Source organism: Mesitornis unicolor, unplaced genomic scaffold (assembly GCF_000695765.1).
Source record: "Mesitornis unicolor isolate BGI_N332 unplaced genomic scaffold, ASM69576v1 scaffold5741, whole genome shotgun sequence".
Taxonomy (NCBI): Eukaryota; Metazoa; Chordata; class Aves; order Mesitornithiformes; family Mesitornithidae; genus Mesitornis; species Mesitornis unicolor.
The window spans coordinates 29,623-52,592 of NW_010164336.1; the positions used below are offsets into that span (position 1 = coordinate 29,623).

At 40.8% G+C, this 22,970-nt stretch overlaps 2 protein-coding genes across 2 annotated transcripts in view; one reads left to right on the forward strand and one right to left on the reverse strand.

The window, feature by feature from the left end:
- Nucleotides 1-15,823, forward strand: part of NCOR1 (nuclear receptor corepressor 1) — a gene marked incomplete at its 5' end in the record, with an annotated part of 44,757 nt that extends 28,934 nt beyond the window's left edge. Inside the window, 18 exons of the mRNA XM_010194270.1 lie at nt 957-1,040; nt 1,552-1,808; nt 2,162-2,522; nt 3,111-3,335; nt 4,109-4,318; nt 5,244-5,393; nt 5,928-6,095; nt 6,551-6,716; nt 7,040-7,536; nt 7,982-8,110; nt 8,667-8,824; nt 9,074-9,297; nt 9,729-9,866; nt 11,705-11,847; nt 13,103-13,156; nt 13,814-14,035; nt 14,606-14,788; nt 15,015-15,823. Of these exons, the coding sequence (XP_010192572.1) occupies nt 957-1,040; nt 1,552-1,808; nt 2,162-2,522; nt 3,111-3,335; nt 4,109-4,318; nt 5,244-5,393; nt 5,928-6,095; nt 6,551-6,716; nt 7,040-7,536; nt 7,982-8,110; nt 8,667-8,824; nt 9,074-9,297; nt 9,729-9,866; nt 11,705-11,847; nt 13,103-13,156; nt 13,814-14,035; nt 14,606-14,788; nt 15,015-15,202 (3,557 nt within the window). The remainder of the gene's footprint in view (nt 1-956; nt 1,041-1,551; nt 1,809-2,161; nt 2,523-3,110; nt 3,336-4,108; nt 4,319-5,243; nt 5,394-5,927; nt 6,096-6,550; nt 6,717-7,039; nt 7,537-7,981; nt 8,111-8,666; nt 8,825-9,073; nt 9,298-9,728; nt 9,867-11,704; nt 11,848-13,102; nt 13,157-13,813; nt 14,036-14,605; nt 14,789-15,014) is intronic.
- Nucleotides 15,824-19,234: 3,411 nt separating this feature from the next.
- TTC19 (tetratricopeptide repeat domain 19) lies at nt 19,235-22,906 on the reverse strand (the record flags this gene model as incomplete). The annotated part of the gene is made up of 7 exons (XM_010194271.1): nt 19,235-19,368; nt 19,830-19,992; nt 20,291-20,445; nt 20,648-20,742; nt 21,315-21,376; nt 21,634-21,690; nt 22,796-22,906. Coding segments are annotated over 7 exons (777 nt in total), but the record flags the coding sequence as incomplete, so codon positions are not given.
- Between the last annotated feature and the right edge of the window lie 64 nt (nt 22,907-22,970).

Genomic DNA, 22,970 nt, shown 5'->3' on the forward strand with positions numbered 1-22,970 from the left:
ATTCCTGCAATAAACCTTTGGATTATGCCAAGCAGAAGACTTGCACAGCTGCTGTATCCTGCTGCAGGGCATCCCTAGTATTATTTTGATTTAATAAACTGTAATCAACCGAAGCCTGCAAAGGTCAAGTCAGACCATTATATAACTTTTCTGATTTTTTTTTTTTTTAAATACAAACACAAGAAAATGTTTCATGCCTAAACTCTGGAGTCTGAATCCTTAGGTTCATTTTGTCCCTTCTTAAAGGCTATTATGTGTACACTCTCATCAGATGGAACAATATGAATAAGAGGTTTCTAGGCTGTATATAGAAATTCAGCATTGCCTTTAAGTAGCTGATGTATTTGACTTGTCTTCAGACTCTCGACATCTGGGAAGCTTCTCTGATACCTTTATGCTGGATCTCATCACTCTGGTACATATTTTGTCCTCAAACTATGGAAAATTACGAGTTCTTTGGGGGTTAGATTTAGATTCCTGCTAAAGGAACAGTAAGCTCTTCCCAGATGATTCAATATGAACTTCAGTTAATCTGAAGGATGTTGAGTATATTTTGGGATGTTTCTTTTATTTTTGTTCCACATCCCATCATGAACACATTTTTTTACGAGGTAAGGAAGCTGAAGTGGAGTCTAAGAAAAGCAGTGACTACTTTTGGGACAAGAGTTAAGCTTAATTATAAAAAAATACCTTGTGTTTTCTAAATATGTTAAAACTTGCAACGATGTAATAGCACGAATACTTGAACTCAAAAATATTTTTCCAGAGCAGGATGGTGTTTATAACATGTTGATACAATGCCTCACATACTGAGGCTGGGCCCTCTGGGCAGTACCGTGATGCAGATAACATCTGTAATGTATGTAAGGAGGAGGAGAGTTTGTGTTGTTTTGAGGTTTTGGGGGTTTTTTTGAACAGTTGTTTAATTCTCTAAATTATGTTCGTTTTAATTCTAGGTTTAATATGCCGTGCACTGCCTAGGGGTAGCCCACATGCCGAACTAAAGGAGCGAACAGTGTTGTCTGGCTCTATAATGCAAGGTAAAGTATTGCAAATGTAGAAGGCAAGCATTAATTACATCCTCAAAAATCTGGATTTCTGAACCTTAAAATTATTAACAATGGTGGCTGTGTTGAAGGTGGAGCTTATTTTATTAAACATGCTTTCAGAGCATAAATCAGTAGCTTTTTGATATGCTGTACACAAAGCTAGTGTGCAAATATGGCATTTTATTTTTGGTTTTAATATAAATACTTGGTAATTAGCACTTTTTTTAAAAGAACACTCACCATTACCCAGACCTCTGACGACGTATGCCATTTCCTTTATTTCAGCTTCTGAAAGTAGTTGGGATGCTTTCAGTAATACAGTGAATTTATTTGTTCAGTGTTATTTTTGTGGCAGTTTTTTTAGTCTTCAGAATATATGTTGTCATAGATTATAGAAAACCAAAGTTCCAGTATTATGACATGTAGTTAGTTACTCTGTTTATGAAAAAAGAGACTTAGTAATTATTAATACCAATAATGTGACTTTTTCTTTCTCTAAAAGGCACACCAAGAGCAACAGCTGAAAGTTTTGAAGAAGGTTTGAAGTACCCTAAACAGATTAAAAGAGAGTCACCTCCCATAAGGACATTTGAAGGAGCCATTACTAAGGGGAAACCATACGATGGAGTCACTACTATAAAAGAAATGGGTCGTTCCATCCATGAAATCCCAAGACAGGACCTGTTAAGCCAGGAGAGTCGCAAGACTCCTGAAATGGTGCAGACGACCAGGCCGATCATAGAAGGCTCCATATCTCAGGTAAATAAAAAAGCACTACTAGACTCACACCGTTGCTTACAGACTCACTAGTAAATCAATTCAGGATATTTTAATAAATGGTGAGGGAGATGTTTTAAGAAAGTTGCCAACTTACAAAGCTTAAAAATATCTTGTGTGTATTAGAAAAATCCCGACACTTCACCCATGGGGAACACAATTGCAAGCAAGTGTGAGAGAAGTGACAAGTAACAGTCACTGAGATCTAGTTGTGGTGGTGTATTCTGTGCTAATGTGATAGAAGCAAAGAACTATGATATCAGCAATGCGAGGGGTTTTTTTAGCGTGAGTGAAACATTGGCAGAATAACCTTGACTGATCTTTCCCTTTTTCAGGGCACACCCATAAAATATGAAAGCAACTCTGGCCAGTCTGCCATCAAACACAATGTAAAATCTTTAATCACTGGACCAAGCAAGCTCCCCCGTGGAATGCCTCAGCTGGAAATGGTGCCAGAAAACGTGAAGGTGGTGGAGCGAGGCAAATACGAAGATGTGAAGACCGGGGATGCAGTACGTTCCCGTCACACATCAGTAGTCAGCTCTGGGCCCTCTGTTCTCAGGTCAACTCTTCATGAAACTCCCAAATCGCAGCTGAGCCCTGGGATTTATGATGACACCAATGCTCGGAGGACACCTGTGAACTATCAAAGTCCAATGTCCAGGAGTTCACCTATGTTGAATAGAGTTAATGAGGGTATGTTATGCCTATTCAGAGTAAGACAAGAAGTTTTAATAATTTGATTTTAAACTTACTTTTAAGCTGGTTTCTGCAATCCATTGTACTTTTTAAAAAATTATTATTCTAATGGCTTTTCTCAATTTGGAGGGTGGCTAGAAGGAGTTTTCGAAGGCTGTAAGCTGTTAATTGAAATAAGGTGGCTGGACTCGATGATCTTAAGGGTCTTTTCCAACCAGATGATTCTATGATAAGAAAAGGAAAACTTGCTGTGTTGTAACACGGAGGTGAGACAGCAATTCAGTCTTAATTTGCATTTGATTATGGGTCCCATTGAAAGTGTTACTTTCCAGGCAGAAGCTGTTCCTGAATTATAGAGGTATCTAGATGAGGAAGAAAATACGGTGAGGTGCAAGCAATCTTAGTTTTAGATTTAGATTTGTTTCACCAGAAATAGTTTGTGACATAAAATCTCTCTGTGACTTATTGTATCCGATTGCAGCGTCAGCTAAAATGTTCCTCAGGAACCACTTTATACTTAACAGCTGAATTTCCTATTGAAAAAAAACCAACGTTTTAATTATTTGGGGTTTTCATTGTTTTTAGGTGGAATATCTTCTGGGAAGCCAGCAAATCATGAAAGGAAAAACACACTTACCCCAACACAGAGGGAGAGCGTGCCTGCAAAATCTCCAGTCCCAGGAGTTGATCCTGTAGTGACTCACAGTCCCTTTGACCCTCACCACAGAGGAGCAACTCCTGAAGTCTATAGGAGTCATCTCCCTCCTCACTTAGATCCTGCTATGCCATTTCACAGGGCTCTGGATCCTGGTAAATATGTTTGTGGTGTGTTTTTTAGATTTGGAAATAGTGTGCTTTGGTGCACAGAAAAGACACATTTTAAAAAGCAATTATCAATGGCCAGATAAAATTTATAAGAGGTTGTGTATATACACTCTTGTGGTTTGATTTAGTTGAGTTTAGTGGGGGGTTTAATGTCTAACCAAGAGACTTAATTAAACTAATTAAAAAATTAATGTTTAATACTCTAATTTTCTTCCAGAAAAGCTGCCAGGTCGCTTCTGTTTTGTTAAAAAATTTAGACAGTGTATTTAAATAAGTATTAGTGAAACATATTAAAAGCTTTCAAGAAAGCTATGCAAGGAAGGATGTGGAAGATGCAGTAGAATTAAAGTGTAATTGAGACCCCTGTGTTCAGGACTGTGACTCATTCTCACTGAGGGATTGTCCGGTTATCCCTGGTGATGTTAAATGCAGTAGAATTCCTTTTAACCTATCCATCAGTCCACTTCTGTGGTCTGTTTTAACCTTCTATAGATATTTCAGCCCTTTACATCTTCAGAACTTCAGGATTTGTATTTTTAATCAAGTCTCTTCCCTAATGCATATCTCCAGGCTGGATTATTTAGCGTTTTCTGTCCACCTACAGAGCATAAATGCAGTAAAACATAAGTATTAAAACGCTATTTTGATTCATTGGGTGCTGGCTAGAGAGAATTGAAGCTATATAAACATTTGAAACTTTTATTCTATGTCACTCATGCTGCTTCCTAAATCTTCTTTTTTCTCTCCTTCTCCCTCAGCTGCTGCTGCTTACCTGTTCCAAAGGCAGCTCTCGCCCACCCCGGGCTACCCAAGTCAGTATCAGCTTTATGCCATGGAGAATACACGGCAGACAATCCTCAATGACTACATTACCTCACAGCAGATGCAAGTCAACTTACGTCCTGATGTAACGAGAGGATTATCTCCTAGGGAGCAAACTTTAGCTCTCCCATACGCAGGAGCAAGAGGTATGCCTGTGTTTTTCTGGTGTTCTTTCAAGTGTGTTTTGGATCTGTGGTGTAGTGTGGATGCAAGAAGCTTGGCAGAGACACTGTAGGAACTGATAAATCATCAAAACTCAGAAGTGATGCTTTAGAAAATAAGGCCATTACCAAAAAGCAAAGCAACCTTTTAGCAACTCTGTTCATTATAGAGAAATTTAGTTTTCTGTGATGGAGATTTTCCTTATGGGACATGAGTTCGAAGAGCTGTTTCACATTAAAATGTTGAGTGAAGTCTTAGAAGAAAATAATAAAATTAACGGTTGTGAGTCCTTGGGGTTACATTGCGTTCTCCCAGGAGTTACTAACTTAATAGGAAATAGTCGAGGTACCAGCTTGGTTACTGTCTATTGCTTAAATCAGTTTGGGTAATTATTGATAGAATGGAACATAGCAAATGTTGAGGGAATTAGGCCATTAGGACTAATTTTATCTGGGGGATAAGATATAAGATCTTGCAGTGTTTTGATTGGTGGGAAAATAAACAGTAAGTATTTGGGTTTTGTAGTAAGGGAGTTCCAATGGGACCTGTGCATTTCAACATTTCATTTCGTTTTAAGAATGTGAAAGCCTGGAAAAGGGAATGAGTGATGTTAGGTAATACCATTTTGCTAATAGATAGGATTGCTGAGAAGAGATGAAGTGTTATTTTTCTGAAGGGCAATCAAAGGAAGTGCTGGAAGTGGAAATTCTGACTTAGTATGTTCCTAAATTGCTGCTTGCCAGATCTGAGTGTATATAACCAGCTGGACTATAGTTCTGCACGTCTTATTCTTATATTTATTTTCCACTAAGCACTAATGCTGACCATTATCAATTAAGAGAGTATATAATGTGTGCACTGTTGGTCTCTCCTTGGATGGCCATTCTTATGTGTGTCATCTCCTAACAGGAATTATTGACCTGAACAACATGGCTCCCACTATCTTAGTGCCTCATCCTGGAGGAACAAGCACACCACCCATGGAGAGAATCACATATATCCCCAGTACCCAGCTTACCTTCCCTCCCCGGCCTTACAATCCTGCTTCACTGTCACCAGGTATGAAATCTTATGATTTGGTGATGTCTCTAATCATCTGACGTGCTGAGATAATTGACAGCCTTTATTTAGCTTTCAGTAATGTCATGTTTTGATGTTTTCCCAGGTGATACTTTTTGCATGCACTTCTCACTTGGATAGCAAAAATTTTCTTAATTATATCCTTTGTAGTAACGTGAGCAGCTGAAAGAGCACTGACAAATTCAGAATTTGCCTCATTCTGTCAGGTCTTTATTATGACTTCACTGACCTCATATTATTTGTGATTAAGGGTGGAATTTGGGTCTATAAGCTGTCTAATTTCTAACTGTATAGAAACCACTTTAGTAAAAAGCTATTAATTGAGCCTCCCACTGTCACTGTACATTCAGCTTTTGTTTACCTGGGTAAGTGGATACACTTGAGTGGAACTAAAGTGTATTTGGGAAATTTTGCTCTGAGTGGATAGCAGAGTACATTGGCAAGTGTTTACATGAAATTATGCTTAACTTGAGTGTCTCTTTACTACTTCATTTTATCTTGTGAACCTTCCAGGACACCCTACACACCTGGCAGCTTCTGCAGCTGCAAATGCTGAAAGGGAACGGGAAAGGGAGAGGGAAAAAGAACGGGAAAGGGAGAGGGAACGGGAAAGGGAGCGGGAAAGAGAACGAGAGAGGGAGAGAATCGCTTCAGTCCCTGCTGAACTTTATCTTCGACCAGGTGAGTGCACATGGCTACATTGGGATTCTACTGCTTGTTTTCTGTATCCACTGCTAGCAACATGCATCTCATTAACAGTGCACTACATGGTATTGTTTGGCTTTAGTTTGACTTAGCAAGTCCTATTACCTAGCAGTTCTGGTCATAATTGCAACTTCAGCAAATACCAGGCTTCTTGATCTTTCTCTCACAGCAATGTAGTACCTAGGGAATGGTGTGAATCCCAGCCAGTCATCACTAGCACAACGTGTGTGTCATTTAGAGCGTTGTAAACAGAATGCTGCCATTTAGAACTTTAATACATAGAGTCACATCTAGAGTGGTGGAGACAACTGGGAAAGGATGTGGAGGAGACAACATCGATACGTAGGTCTGCACTGTTGTAGGAGTGATCTGTATGGTTTTGTTGTTTGCTTGTTCGAGTTTTTTTATCTCCTCTGCTCTATCTTTCGCAGGTGCAGAGCAGCCTGGCAGACCTGCCAGTCATGGATATGTTCGGTCCCCATCCCCTTCAGTTAGAAGCCAGGAAAACATACTGCAGCAAAGGCCTAGTATTTTTCAAGGAACCAATGGAACAAGTGTAATCACACCTTTGGATCCTGCTGCTCAGCTCCGTATCATGTATGTTTCTTAAGTTACTCTTGCAGAGATACCTGTTCTAACATTTGTACTTATTAAAAAGTGCATTTAGCCTGAGGAAAATCATAAAAGATGAGGATAACCACTATCTGGTTGCTCTTGAATTTCTCAGAAATGATCCAGTGTATTTTCACCCAGTCTGGATAGAAAGCAGTGTCACAAAAGTTTTGTTTTGCTTTTCACATGGTATGGCTCTAGCTTTTGTGGGGTTTTTTATTGTTGTTTTTGGTTGGTTGGTTTTGGGGTCTTTTTGGTTTGTTTTTTTTCATGTGATATAATTCAGAATATTCAATGTTTGCCAACAGGCAGCTCACTCCTGGAGCTCCCTCTATAACTCAAGGGTTGACAGCTTCCCGTTTCAACACTGCTGCTGATGCCCTCGCAGCACTGGTAGATGCTGCAGCCTCTGCTCCTCAGATGGAAGTTGCCAAAGCAAAAGAGAACAAGCACGAAGGAACCAGGATAGAAGAGAATATGGGGCGCCGGTCAGCTGTGGTTACTGAACAGCAGCAGATGGAACAGAAGACACTGGAGGTAGAAAAGAGGCCTGTCCAGTGCCCCTATACGTCTGCAAATTTTTCTGGTGGCAAGTCTCAAGGACAGTCTTCATCAGTAGTGTATTCAGAGGCTGGTAAAGAGAAAGGACCTCCTCCTAAATCCAGGTACGAGGAAGAGCTGAGAACTCGAGGAAAGACCACAATTACTGCTGCTAACTTCATAGATGTGATCATCACTCGACAGATTGCTTCAGACAAGGATGCACGAGATAGGGGCTCTCAAAGTTCAGATTCTTCCAGTAGTTGTACGTATCTTAGTAACTATCTACTTCTTTGCTGTCTGTCTTAGCCTTTTAGGGAGATAATAAGCTATGAAATGATTTTGATATTTAATGATAAAATATCCAGCTCTGCACAGTAGAGACATTTCATAAGCAAACACAGCTTTTGCATGTAGTGACTCAAGATTCTTGCAAAATGAGAGTTGTTTGCTTTGTTCGGATTCTGTGCTACAACATGAAATGCAGGATAATATAACTAACATTATCAGAAGTCAGGAAACCTAAAATTATTTTGTTTATGTTGGAGTACTGCTTTGTGGAAACATTTGTTGTCATGAGAAAAAGGCAGTGTTTTGACTTTCATTTCACTGGTGTCATTTTAATGGAAGCACTAGTGTTGCTATGTATAGGCAACAGAAATCTTCTGTGATATTTACACCTTATTCCTCAACCTTTGATTGATATTCAGTATCCTCCCACCGGTATGAAGCTCCTGGAGATGCCATTGAGGTGATTAGCCCTGCAAATTCACCTGTACCTACTCAAGAAAAGCTACAGCCCTATCAGCAAGAGGCACCTAAAGCAAGCCAGGCAGAGAGTAAGTTTATCTGCATATGGAAATATTCTCACCACTATCTTGTTTATGTTTACCAGCTCCATGAATTTATAAAGTTAAAATATCTCAGGAGTCTCTAAGTGACTGCTTACCACATACTTTTCTGAATCTTTTGTTGGAAGTAGGTTTTTGCAGTGATTGTGGAAAAACTAGAGAAAATGTATTGGAACTGACACTTGGCATTAAATGGAGCTCCTTTACGTGACAGTGTAGCTGATTTAGTAAGAAATTTATTTTCAATATAAAAATCACTGCATATGCCCACAATCTTTTACCTGCTAGTAAAGCTGAAACTATTACAGTACAGTTTGCAGATCAGAAATGAGCTGAAATTCACCTGCATTGTGGATTGAAGCTTTATTTATTTGTTCTAAACTGTAGGGCCTATATATGGAGGGGGGGGAAGTGGTTATCACCCAGGATACCTAAAATCCAGTGCAGAAACGCCTCATCTTTAAGATTTGTAAGCACAGAACTTTCAAACCTAGAAGTTTCAGTAATATCATCTTAACAGACTGACCTTTTCTTCTTCAACTAGATGACCCAAACAGGCAATACGAGGGGACGATTCACCGCTACAGGACACAACAGGAACCTCCTTCACCCCAACAACCTCCACCTCCCTCTTCCCAAGCAGAAGGGATGGTGCACGTGCCCAGGACCCATCGACTTATCACCCTTGCTGATCACATCTGCGTAGGTTTATTTGCATGCATCTTTTCAGATGTGAAGAGTTGTGTTTTGATGATGAACACACGTGATGTGGAACATAATACTAATTCAGTAACTATTACTTTTACTTGAGCATATTATACAGTAATGTGTCTGAGCTAATAATTATTTCATGTGTTGCAATCGGTCTCATATTCTTCTAGTTCATGAATATGTACGCTCTGGCCAATGTCTGACCAAGATCTCTTTTCTATTTTTTTTGGCCACAATCAGCAAATTATTACACAAGACTTTGCTAGGAACCAGGCAGCTTCTCAGGCCTCTTTGCCACCTCCCACCACTACATTCCAGAATTCCACCCCCACTCCAGCGCCTGTTTCTACCCGGGCAAAGACATCGAATCGCTACAGCCCTGAGTCGCAGTCGCAGGCTGTCCACCATCAGCGGCCAGGTGCTAGAGTGTCACCTGAAAATCTGTCTGACAAGTCCAGGGGAAGGTAATGCACGTATTCAGTTTACCTGCAAGTTGAATTAATGCCCAAATATGATATTTGTAAAAAATAGTGCAGTAATCTCGGTGTGGATCAGAAGTAGAGGTATCTTTTGGTCTCTTTTTAGGCAGTGTCTGTCTTGCACTGGTTTTGACAATTGTTTGTCGCCATAACATAGCTTATAACTGTTTTCCCTGCGCTTCTTACACATAATTTCCAGTTTTTAGAGGGGTGAAGATGTTTAATTACTTAGAACTTAACAGAATAATTATGGGGAATTCAGAGTGATCCTTTTTGAGATCTCCAGGCATACTAAAGCATGTAACACATGTAACTAGACCCAAGTAGTTATATAAGAACTGGAATGCAACTACACGTGTTAAGTACTGCAGTGCACGCATTAAGAGCACTTACCTGTCTCTGAATTATGGATATAGACCTGGAAAATCTCCAGAGAGGAGTCACGTCTCTTCAGAGCCCTATGAGCCAATCTCGCCACCTCAGGTCCCGGTTGTACATGAGAAACAGGAAAGTGTTCTTTTGCTTTCCCAAAGAACTGAGCCTACTGAACAGAGGTATGTATAAAACTGAGTTTTGAAAACATTATTCTGGGTCTTTGTGCTGCAAACGGTATCTCTAATGAAGAGTGGTTTAAGCAATCTTCCTATGGTACCACAGGCAAGTTTGTAATCACTGTTGATCCTTTTGGACTAGCATTCAAAACTTGCTACCTGGGATGAGCTTTGGGAAGCCTGAATGAAGCCTCATCTGTATGTGTTCTGCCTTTAGTTTTTGGTGCAAGCAGTGTATTCTGTGTCATATCTGATAAGAAACATTATAACAGAAGTCCTTGTGGGTGCCAACTCTATAAAACTGAAGTGTTTTTTGAGAAAAGTTCATTTTCTACAATCTTTATTTAATAATTTAGGCTTCTTCTGCCTGATTATCCCCCTAGATACTGTCCTGGTGAAGTGTGGAGGAAGCCAGGCTTCCAACACACCAGATTCTAGAGCAGCTTATCACATGAAATATCACTCAGCTAAGAAGCTTAACTTCCAGAAGGTGTGAAGGAGCGGCATCAGGAGGTCCATGCATTGGGCAGCTCTGTTTCCCAGGGCCCTTTGTCAGTCTGCCAGATCTGCAACACAAAACTAGGTGGGATCCCTGGCAGACCAGCAGTGCTGGTGCCTTTGGACGTCTGGCAGATGCACGCTGGAATGGAGGCTTCTGTCATTGGCGTTGCTGCTCACTGAAGGAGCAGCTGCCATGGACTTAATTTCACCAGCATGAGCCTTAAATAATTATTTTTTTCTTGCTATTTTCCCGCTCTGCTCTGCAGTTGCTGGCATGGTTGTTGCAGTCCGTGATGGAAGTTAGCTAGCTGCAAAGGGATTTTTCAGGAACATGGCAGGGAAGGTTGCACTTTTTAGCATTTCAAGGATCTTGGCCTAGGAAACCAAGAGGCTTTGTCTGTTTTGCTTTGATTTTAGATGGTTTTTTAAATTTAAGGATGGGGTGTTTTTTCTTCTTTTAATTAAAGCTGATTTGCCAGATTGCTGCTTAAACAAACTCAAGTATTCGAAGCACCACAGTGAACATGCAGTTGATAACTTTTATCCACTTTTGAAAACAGTGCAAGCTGTTAATGATGCTGATATTAACTTTTTCACCTGAATTTCTTCATGCTTTCCCTGTTGGTTTGGTTTTTTTTTTCTTAAAACTCTGTAATTGGAATACTACTGCTTTTATTATCCTTGTAAACTGCCTAAAGTTTTCTTATTTTAAGATCTGCAGTGCAAGTTGTTAATGATGCTGATATTAACTTAGTTTTTTCGCCTGAATTTCTTTGTGCTTTAGCTGTTGGTTTGGGTTTTTTTTTCTTAAAACTCTGTAATTGGAATACTACTGCTTTTATTATCCTTGTAAACTGCCTAAAGTTTTCTTATTTTAAGATCTGAAGATAAACTGCATCCCTTGTCAGTTCGACATTTACTTCAGCAGTTTGGTTTTTTTTACAGTAATGTGGTGCAAATTATGTGCAGAAAGTGTGCCGGCTACTGTGAATGTAAAATTGATAAGGGATACGAAACACTGAACGTGGGTTCTGGTCTGAATTTGTGCCATAGAGCAAGGATTGCTGACTGGCAGCTCTTGAGCATCATCTCTGTACCACTCTCCAGCACAAACAATGTCATGGTTGCTTTTTTCTGAGAGCAGTAGAATCTTAAACCCTGTTACCTGGATAAAGCAGATGTTCCTGGAGAGTCACTAGACTTGTCTAGTCCCCGAAAAACAGGCTGACGAAAGAGTCCTAAAGCTCATGTGAATGTTGGAAGTTTCTGCCTGACTGCTTTTGGAAAGACTTGAATGTACATCTTGAAAAATGTTCTCTGACACGTGTTGGTCTTGGCAGGACTGACTCTCGCTCTCCAGGCAGTATAAGCTACCTGCCTTCGTTTTTCACCAAACTTGAGAACACTTCACCAATGGTAAAATCCAAGAAACAGGAGATATTTCGAAAGCTGAACTCGTCTGGTGGAGGTGACTCTGACATGGGTAAGCAGGACTTACTTTTCACTGTTTTTTTCCAGCTTGAGCTTTATGTGACTGCCATCCACAGATGTCCTAACCTAAATGTGTTTCAAATAACAAATGAATGTAAATGTATGAATATAAAACACATATATAATTTATCACAAAAGAACTTGAAGATTGTTCGGTTTTTTCTGGGTTTTTTTTCCCTTTTTTTATGTTTGTGTATGTAGGACTGTCACATTGAAGCTTTTTAACACTTAATTTGAGAGTTTTGTAGCTTTCTGAAAACTGCAAAAAGCCCCACATTATTAATGAGTTGTTGAAACCTGACATTATTCTGGCTAACTTTGTGTCTGTAGTTTGCTTCATATCAACGTCAACGATTCCACATTTTCCTTTTTGGAAAGATGTCTTTCAAACTGAATGTTTTGAGTTATCTTCGCCTTTATGATTATGGCTGTTTGAAAGACATTTTAATACAGTTTCAGTAATGGATACTGACATGGTGGAATATGATACTAAAACTATATACTTGTTTTTCTCTTAGAAACCTCAAGAGAACTTTGTATCAAAATTATCAGTAGTAAGAGTTTAAGCTCAGTACCTAATAGAAAGTGACTGCTCTTGCATTGAGCAACAAATTAATCTCATTCTAAGGAACAAAGCTGTGTCAGTAAGAGTTGCAGTATTCTTTTGATTGGATCTCCGTTGCGTTCACAGTAGATTTTGCTTGTTGAAATTTTATGTGCGTGCGTGGCGTACAAACACATTTGCCATTGCTGCCAGTAATATTTTCATTTATATATTGTATTTAGTGTTATGGTGGAAAATCTTTATTCTCAAATTGGACATAATATAGGTAATGTGTGTGTGGGAGGTGTGTGTTTAGCCACTCCAAAGTTGTTGTCATTTTTTAAAATGCATACAAATGCTCAGCCTGTACTGCTCACATGTTAAAATATGCATTTAGCAAATCAGATGCAGCTTTGCATTTTACAGTACATAGATTGTGAAACTTCAGAAAGTCAGTCTGCTTCCTGAAGTCATATTTCTAAAAGAAGTCTAGCCATGACCATGTAAGATACTTTTACCCTGATACAGATCATTTTCCTGAGAAGACATAGCTGCACATTCGTCTTAGAAGATTGAGAAAAGAAAAACAGAATACTGAAAATAGTTCAAAGTAATTATACCTTGTGCATTAGGAATAGTAGTGAGCACTTGTAGTGGTCATCAGTATTGGAAAACTCAATGCAATGTTATGCTTTAATTGCAGCAACTGCTCAGCCAGGGACTGAAATATTCAATTTGCCAGCAGTCACTACCTCAGGTAAGATTTTCAGTAAAAGAAACAATATATGTTTCAGAAAAAAGAAACTAGTATGATATCTTCCATTAATATGCTTGTTGTACCACAGACTGACTTTACATTATTTTGGCCAGTTGCTGCCCCTTCTGGTACAGTGCTCATGGCAAAAGTACTGATCTCCACTGATTTAGATGGAAGACCAGCTTTCTGAATAAATATTTGCAATGTATCACACTTCAGAAGACAGATTAGTGTGTATCATTAATGACAGAAGTGTTCTTCTGGTCTGTTCTCTTACAAGTGAATAATAGCTGCAGATTTTACCTCATGCTATCACAATCAGCATGCTCAGCTTCCTTTGCTATTAAAAATAAACCCAAACAAACGAACAAAACCAAAGAAAAGTAAAATTTACCCTCTTACAAACAGTCTGACATTTAGTAGCACTACTGATGTAGCTCTTCAGTGTTTGCTGCATGTTGAACCTGTAGCCATTGCGAGCTGCTTTGGAGCATGTAGCTTTGCATTTTAAAAGAATCTCATCTTTGGTTTCTTTTTTTTCTCCCACCTTTGTGCCTCTGTCCAAAATCTTTTCCCATATTCCATTGTAATTTCTCTGAGATATGCTTTTTTGCCTCCCCTCCCACCTTTCCCTGTATGTTTTCTTTTATCTCCCAGGTGCAGTCAGTTCTAGGGGTCATTCCTTTGCAGATCCTGCCAGTAATCTGGGTCTGGAAGACATAATTAGGAAAGCGTTGATGGGAAACTTTGATGACAAGAGTGAGGAACATGGAGTTGTAATGTCACAGTCCATTGCGGTAGCACCTGGCAGTTCCAGCGCTGCAGTATCAACAAGTAATGAGACACGGAGGGAAGAAGCTAATCCATCACCAAATTCAGGTGAGGTATTGAAGTTCCTCAATATTTGATGTTCTGTAAGAAAAGAAAAAATAAATAAGTGAAGCATTTGACTAAATTTAGTGTTGGTGAAAATCAGAGTCTTTCCTCTGGAAGTGATAGAGATGGTGTTTCCGTTCCCTCTAGCGGTCCTGGCTTTCAAAATGGTGCTGATGACTTGAGGAGCTTTAGCCAGTATGTCTTGGAGAATGACACACTGGTGAACTGGGGAAGAGCTAACGAGGTGTATTACCTACCTGAAGCTTCTCAGAGGCTTGATGAAAATGTGTGTGTAGTACATCACCTATAAAGAACATGTGGCAGTGGGAACTAGCTGGAACTGAAAACATCTCCCTTCCTAAGAATGGAAATAGAACTGTTGTGATAAAAACAGGGACTTTTAAGCTATCGTGTGTTATAAGAGTAGCCTGTTCAGCCACTAATTATAGTAAATCAGCATGCCAGAAAGCACCAGTGTGAAACTCCTGTTCGCTGCTAAGTGACAATTTATAGAAACAAACAGGCTAAGATGCAGTGTAACGTTTTCATGAAATCTGTTCCTACTGTTTCCAGGAGGGGGAGTCAGCAAGCAGAAGCTAATCAGCAAGTCAAATAGCAGGAAGTCAAAGTCTCCGATTCCTGGACAGGGATATTTGGGAACCGAAAGACCTTCTTCTGTCTCATCCGTACACTCAGAAGGGGACTACCACAGACAGACTCCAGTGTGGGCCTGGGAAGATAGGCCCTCATCAACAGGTGAGAAATGGGTTTCTTTCAAGCTTAAACCAGGTGTAACATCTGTAGAAAGGTCAGATGTAGACATACTGTCACGCTGGTGTATTGGTGAAAAGATTACAGCATTACAGGATTTTCTGAAGCAGATGTTCTGCTAGTTGTCACAACCAAAACCAGACTGTCTTTCAGATACAGATCTCTTAGAGCAGCTCATGTTTTTGACTTGGAGAACCTCTCTTTGATTCAGGTTCAACACAGTTTCCTTATAACCCGCTGACGATGAGGATGCTCAGCAGTACGCCACCGACATCGATTGCGTGTGCCCCACCGTCCATGACCCAAGCAACCACTCACCAACAGAACAGGATATGGGAGCGAGAGCCTGCACCACTGCTTTCAGCACAATACGAGACTCTGTCTGACAGTGATGACTGAACTATGCAGATTTTTTTGTTTTTAATTTGCGGGTCAAAAAAAGAAATCTATTTTTGACTTGAGCCCATAGAGACTTTCCAAGAGAGCAAGGGCCACACAATGAAGAATTGATGGGAGAGTCCGTTAAATGCCTTCTGCACCAGCCGCGTGTTGGAGGATCGTGATCGAGAAGGTTGACTTACTAAAGATAAATATGTAAAGAGTTTTTAAAAATGTGGACTATTCCTGTTCTACATCTATTTGTAAAGAAAACCATAATGTCTTTAAATCATTCTTCTGTAAATAGAGAGTACTTTTTGCAGTGTTTTTTTCCCTTGCTATAGTATCTGGTGTACTTATGTTCAAATCATTGCCTAAACTTTGGGGGTCATTTTGTAATTTTTTTTTAAGCGTTTCCTTCAGTGTAGAGTACTCTTCATAACCCTAGCCTCCTTACCAGCCTAGCCTAACCGTAACTCTAGCCTCCCAACCAGCCTAGCGTCATTGCCTATTTAATGCCGTGCCACTTCTTGCGGGCATTGTGCTTTTCTATAATTTTCTTTTCCTAGACACACTTTCTCAGTGGTGTTCAAGCTCTTGTGAAAATCTTGATTTTTAAGACTGACCCCTTCCTGAATTCTGTACATTAACATAGGCCGGTTCGCTGGAATAAGATGATATATTTCTTTGAATTTTAAATTCTGCCACACTGTAAATTTTTGGTGCAGTTGGTTTTATTTAGCAACACTACAGAAATGTTATTGCATGGGTATGTTATGGTTCATTTTAAAAAGGATAAAAGAAACAAAGAGAACAGCTTCTGGAGGCATACCTCACTGTTATGCACACTGGGAATTTTAACCATGCCCCAAAAGCCTAATTTAGTGTTTTCTGTTTCTGCATTGTATGCAGTTGAAACAAGCTACTAGGCTTTACTGTCATAGTTAACCACAGCAAATGGCTTACCTGAACAGAGGCTCTGGGTGGGTTCATAAATCCTTTAAGAAGAAAAACCTCTACATCCGAAGTTCAAATAAAACAAAATGCTTTTACAGAATAATTAAGCAACACACGAGTCAACTACTTGGCTTCTGTTACAACCAGTTTGCAGTAGGTACTGTGATTTTTACTTTCCTCCAGTCTGATTTTAAAATCTTTATGTAATAATTATTTTAAAGTCTGCATCCCAATCCCTAGCCCTATAAACAGGCTTTTGGTGGAAGTCCGTACAGATGCGTGGCTTAACTCCTGAAGTGTGCAATACTTATTATTTTTTTTAAATTGTATATGGTACTAGGAGAGTGTCCTTAATCATTCATCTATCAATGCCTGCTATGATATGCTTGTAGCTCATGTATACATACATCCGTTTGTGGTATCACAGGGTGTCCTGGCATCCATACTCAAGAGCATCTTCTTTTTTGCTGCACTGACCTCAGGAAGTGAATTTAAATCTTCTGGGGTAGAAGGACTGATTTACAAATAGCACTGAGCTGGGGGCTGATGTGGGCCGTCTGATTCCAAACTGCTTTTGCATCTCATGGATGAACAGAATCTTTGCCTTGAAGTTATTTTCCAGTCAAAATAGTTTTAACTTAATACTGTATTTGCGATACGTTGTATGGAGGGTATAATGCAGCTGTGTAACCTTAAGCTGTGTAAGCTCTACATCTTATGGAAGGACTGTAACAGTCCAGGTACAAACAGGAAGCAGTACAGGACTATTTATCGACAGCAAATTTACTTTGAGTACTTTGGAGGAAAGCCTTTTTGTCCTAAGCGCTGGAAAGAAAAAATGCAAGGAGCTCATTTGGAAGCTTGACACTGTATTGCAAATACAGAATTACTTTGCTACTTCTTTAAAATATTGCATCAGAGTAAATCAGTTGGCAGTCTTAAATCTCCTTGCAGTCTTTCTCTTAAGATTTTTCTCACCCTCCCATCCTTTACCCTTCTGGTTTGTAGTGAAGCTTTCATCCTGTTTGTAGACCTGTTATTTTAATTTTTTTTGTTCCCACAGCAGCATATCCTGGAAAACAAGTTGATCTGCCCTTTTTTGCAGATTTAAATTTGGAGCGGAGAGTGAAGTTCCACTGTAAAACTCACTTGTTCTCACATTCTTAGTGTAACAAATACCGCGTGAAAGAGGCATGTACAGACAAATATCTCTGCTAACTGTACAGTAAGTATAGCACGACCATCGCAAAGCTTCTTGTTATTGCTGCAGCAGCAGCAAGCTATCCAAAGTAGGGTAGTCCCTTTCTCCTAAGATACAGCTTGAGTGGCATTTGCACATAAAATGTTGCTGCTTTTTTTGTTTGTTATCCGAGTTTTAACTTCTCCAGTGTAAAAACCTCTCCAGAGCCTAAGTTAGGGTTTACCACAATTCCAGTAATCTTCAAGTATGGAATTACATCTGACCTGTTTCAAACAGGAAGGTGTTTGTAAATAATGTTTACAAAGTGTAGTTTACGACAACTTTTTAACTGATTTCTGATCAGTGCTTTCACAATGCTTTCATCTTGATATGTTTTGTGATTCTGATATGAAATCATTTAAGACTTGAAAAACCCATGCATCATAAAACTCAACATTTTTTTTTCCACACAATGTCTTCAGTAGACAGTGACTTCTGGATTCAGACCAATCAATAAAGGGGATCAGTTCTCCATTTGGTTTTCCTGTGTCTCCCTCTTGTTTTGCAGCATCAAGCTATGATCATGAGAACAGGCAAAACACTTCCCTTAGGGCGTGCTGCAGGCTTCCCAGTTAATGCTGCTGGAGCGCCAAAGGTCTGCACTTAAATACCAAAACCCAGAACTTTAAAGATGGGCTCTACTGTGTTAGAGCCTCTATTAGTACAAGTGTGCCTGTAACAGCCATATTTTTATTTCCTAGCTTGCTGAGAACAAAGCTGTATCTGTGAAAGTGAGTTTTTCCAGCTTCAATGAACATCTGCTCTAGAAAACCTGCATGCCTCTTCTTAGCTCAAAGTTAAGCAGAACTGAAGCCACTAATACTGCTGTAAGTAAACTAATCATGATGCAATTAAGGCTTGTACCAACCAGCTGAAGTTCCTACAAATAAGAGGTTAAAATAGTGCCTGGTTAGTGACAGAACTGGTTAGTTCCACTATCTTAGCTAGATACAGATTTGGCAACTTCTGGTTTGATTCTCCTTTGTCCTTAACCTCAGGCTTCCCTGACAAGTAGAACTAAAATATTCTGTTCCAGAAGCAGGCTGTTCACACTAGATTCACATGAAGGCAAGTACCTTACAAACCTGATAGTGTGTACATACCGTCTTCTCCAACAGGAAGCCTCATTATTGTAGCACTGACCTACCTAAGAACAGAGGATGGCTTGGCATTTAGTGTGCTCTTGACTGGACTAAGGTAGCTTAATGTATTTTTGACAACAGCTGTTTTGGTAACATGGTCTCACCCCTCCTCAGAGAGGGTGTGCTCTATCTTTGGATGCTAAATGTTTCAAAGGAAAACACTTGATCTTCAGGCAACCTGTTTGGAAAGGACATGGAACAACAGCTCTGCCCTAGTGCAGGTATAGTCTGCAAAGTGCTCTATGGGAGTTAATCCATAACTGAACTGCAGCACTGACAAAAGCACACCCAGTTGCACTAATCAGCACATAAAGAGTGAGACAATTCCTGCCTGTTTTTTCATAACTTAGCTTTAGTATAGCCACATTTTGAAACTTATACTTCTGTGAACAGTCAGGAGTGGTAAATGACTACTCCTTGACTTAACTGCAAGTATTAATACCAGGCTAGATTTGCACTTCACTGGCAGTCAAGACAAAGTTAAATCCTTAATACAGCAGGTCATTAACCACAGATTACACTACAAATTTACATAGTTAAGATACCACTTTTATTTCTGTCTAAGGTGTTAAGAAATAGCAGCCCTTCTTGTTAAGCAGTCCTTAACCTCTTCAGTGGTTTCCGCTTCAGCGGACCAAACTTGTCCCAGGGCTGCTTTTACTGACCAACCCTTGCTGCTGTCAGCCACATCAAACTTGGACTCTGTGGCCAAACTCATTTGGAGCCTTTTCTCCTCTTGGCCAGCTCAGCTAGTTCTTCCTGGATATGCTGGACAGAAGCAGCATCTCCCTTCTGTTGTGCCTGCTTGAGAGCTTCTTTGTACACTTGTTTTGCTTGCAGAAAGTCTTCTGTAGCAAGAAGAAAAAGTGGCACTTTCAGAGTAGCCTCCTGAAACTAATCACCTGCAAAAGACTGCTTGGAACACTTCAAGAGAACATCCAGCATAGGGTGCCAACTAAAAGAGCCAGACAGCAGCAATGATGATAGGACAAGGTGATGCTTCAGCATTACAGGCTCATTGAAACAAGTCTCAAGCATGTCTTCTGTCCTTTTGGAACCAGTTACTGTACATACAGGATGAGGGAAACTAGATTCCCTGGCAACCTATTGAGTCAGATGCACCAGTACTGCATTTATCTTGGACAGGATCCTTCAGCAGCTGAACTCAATTTGAACACAAGTTGCCCACACTAAGTCTGCTTAAACTAAAAACAGTAACACAAAAATAACACTACAGTTCAATCCTACAATACAGGTATTTGCAGTCAGCACAAGCACAGTGACAGAGGCTGGGCATTTCTTTACCTACCTTTGTGCATCAGAATTGCTGCCAGGTTATTCAGCACCATGTACTCCTCAGGGTGTCGAGTCTCCTTTGCCAGATCAGCTGCCCTCTTCACATAGGAGTATGCCTCATCATAGTGTCCCTGAGCATCCAGTACAGTTGCTAAGTCATTCATCAGGACCACAGTCTGCACCAGGACAAGAAAAGCAAGCCTCAGAGCAAGGCTTGTGTAGAACTCAGGGGCAGCAGGAGCACCACATTCATACCCATCACACCAGTAAAAGTATTTCCTACAGAAGCCTTCAGTAAGAAAGCGCCTTATATTTGTATCTCAGCATGCTCCATGCTCATTATTCCTGACAAGAAAGCAGAACCTTATTTAGTGCTGTGTACATCTGATGCCAGCAAAGCTGCTTTTAAGGCTGCTTCATTCCCTAGACCAGCCTTTCTTTTCCTAGTAGTCCAACTACCATTGTACACATCACCTGTGGATGAGTCTCTCCCTGAACATCATTAGATATCTGCAGAGCCTTCTCATACATTTTTTGGGCCACTGGGAGCTGGTTAATGTTTTGGAGATAGCGAGCATAGGAGTCTAGGCTCATCCCAAGCAAGAGACAGGTGTTGGCCTTTTCTTCAGCTGCAAATAAGAGAGAGGTGGAAGTGATCACTTCAGTAAGATCAAGTATGAGTCTCCATCCTAAAAGAGTAGGAAACTCAGGCAGCATTATACAACTGATTGATGTGAAGGAGCTGCTTAGGCAATATGGAAAGCAACATCAAGGACAGGGAAATGGAGAAAAGATAACGAGAGAAGCCTTTGACCGATAAGGCAGTCCCACCTGGTAAGACATCCTCAGGCAAGTCCTTTTGCTTGGCAATCTTCTCTTCTAAGGTCAGGATGCAGAACTCGTAGCCAGCCAGGGCTAATTTGTGCCTGCAAACTACAACAACTCAGCAAAACATGGCTCCTTCCATCCCTGAAGGGACAGATGTGAACACCTTCAATCTCCCATTCCAGAGGGCCTGAAAGGGAGCTCTTCCCCTTTACCAGAACCTTCTCATTCTCAGTGCTCTCTTCTTGATCATGGCCTGGACCTTTCTCTTAGCCCATGGGCAAAGGGATCCAAGATTTGGAGGGGGCTCCCCTCCACCAAGCAAGGCCAGCTAAGGCAACCCATGCCAATACTCCATTGAAAAATGAAGCTACAAGTTACCAGCCACCAACTACTCCAAAAGCCTTCTCTCCTGTGAGCTGTGGATTTAAGATTAAAGAGCAATACCCTCTATGGCTACTTCTGCCCAAAGCTGGACAGGTCCTAACAGTAGCCACTGTGCTGCATGACAGTGGGTGGGCAAATACCATGCCTGTAGGAACCTTTAAGATGATGGTATCTTATCACATCAAAGCTTCCCCAGGCACTCTGTTCTTGAAGAGCCTCTGCTTGGCCACTACTGCCACTGCGAAGCAGAGATGAAAGCAGAACACGACTTCAGCCGGGAACTCACTGTTTCTGAGCAGCATAGATACTGGCCAGCTTGAGGGACATCTCAAGGATTGCATTGTCATCCTGCCAGGAGGACACATAATGCAACTGTTACTCTTCTTGCACCTCCCCAGTAGAAACATTACCTTGCCAGAGAACAAGTTTAGACCTTGAAAATGCCCATGCTGCTGTCTCCAGAGCTGCCATCCCCTTAAAGGAATTTCGTGAGAGGCTGGCAAGCTCATAGCTAGTATTGCCAATTCCCAATAGCAGGCATTACAGCACAATAAATAGACCAAAGAATTAATACTCCCCCAAAAGCCTTTATCAGATCAACATACCTCCTTCATGTCCCCTGCAAGCAAATAGCTCATACTTGCTTTGTAGAGTTTTTCTGCCTGAAATTAAATTTTTGAAGATAAAAAACAAAAGTCTCTATACTTTACAGACGCAGACTACTAAGAGAAGCCCATCTCACAATTTGTGGCATTTACACTGTACATCAAGACCAGTCAAAAGTGAAAGGCTAACCAGAGCCCAATGGTTCTGCCAATGAGTGGGTCCTTTCAGTTTCTGCATTAGGGTTCCTTCACCATCCATAAGCTTACCACAACCATGTTCCTTCAGGGCTTTCCCAAATTCTCTTTGGGACAGAAATCTGAATGCTTGACTGTGGCATTGAGAGTAGGAAGCATTCCTTCCCACGCACACCATGTTGGAGCTCAAAACTTAACTTTAAGAGCATCTTTCCTAGCAGCAAGTGCTCCATGGGCTTGCAGTCCCAAGGCTGATTATTCTGCTCTATAATGGGAGATCTCTGCCTCACAACTCTCAGTATGCAGCCTGTCACAGCACACCACACCTTAACGATAACAAGATGTTAACACCCCTTAAAATTCAGAGAGGAAAAAAACCAGTTACTCACATTGTCCAGCTGTCCCTGCATGTAGGCCACATTTGCCATCTAGAAGAGACAGACAGTGTTGAAGCTCCACAGAGGCTGCAGAGACCAGCCTCAACACAACTGCTTTTCCTTCTGCCTATAGCTCCACCACAGCCCCAGCATCTACTCTACAACAACTGCAGTATTTACTGTAATTGCCGGATAGGGGTTGCTGCAAATAATTTTCTTTAACGTTTAATACTTCATAGCCTGTTATCAACCCCTGGTCTCCAGAATGAGTGTTTTGGCAAGAAAAAGGTCACCATTCCTATAAATTGATGACCAGCTCTCCCTTTCCAGAGCGCAAACCTCCTTCCAGAAAAGGCACGTGCATCTACCTAGTGCAGGTAGGTACCACTGTAAGAAGTATAAGTAGTACCTCCAAGTGCCTTACTCCTTGCCACCGGCAGCATTGTGGAGCATCTCGGGAATAACAATGCCGAGGAGACCGCTCTAACTAAGCCTCGGTTGGAAAACCCTAGTGCAGAACTGCAGCACCACAGCGACTTCTAGCACAGACCAGCAGGGAGCAAGAGGGCTGCCAGGCCCCGCAGCCTCACCATGCTGTAGGCATAGACGATGGCTTTCCTGTTATCCGACTGGTGCGACAGCCTCAGGGCTTGGTGCAGAAGGTGCTCGGCCTCCCCCAGCTCGCCCTTGATGACGCTGAGCTGTGGAGAAATGAAGGAAAAGCCGAGGGGCCGCTCACGCTCCAGGGTCCACCCGTGAGGAGCT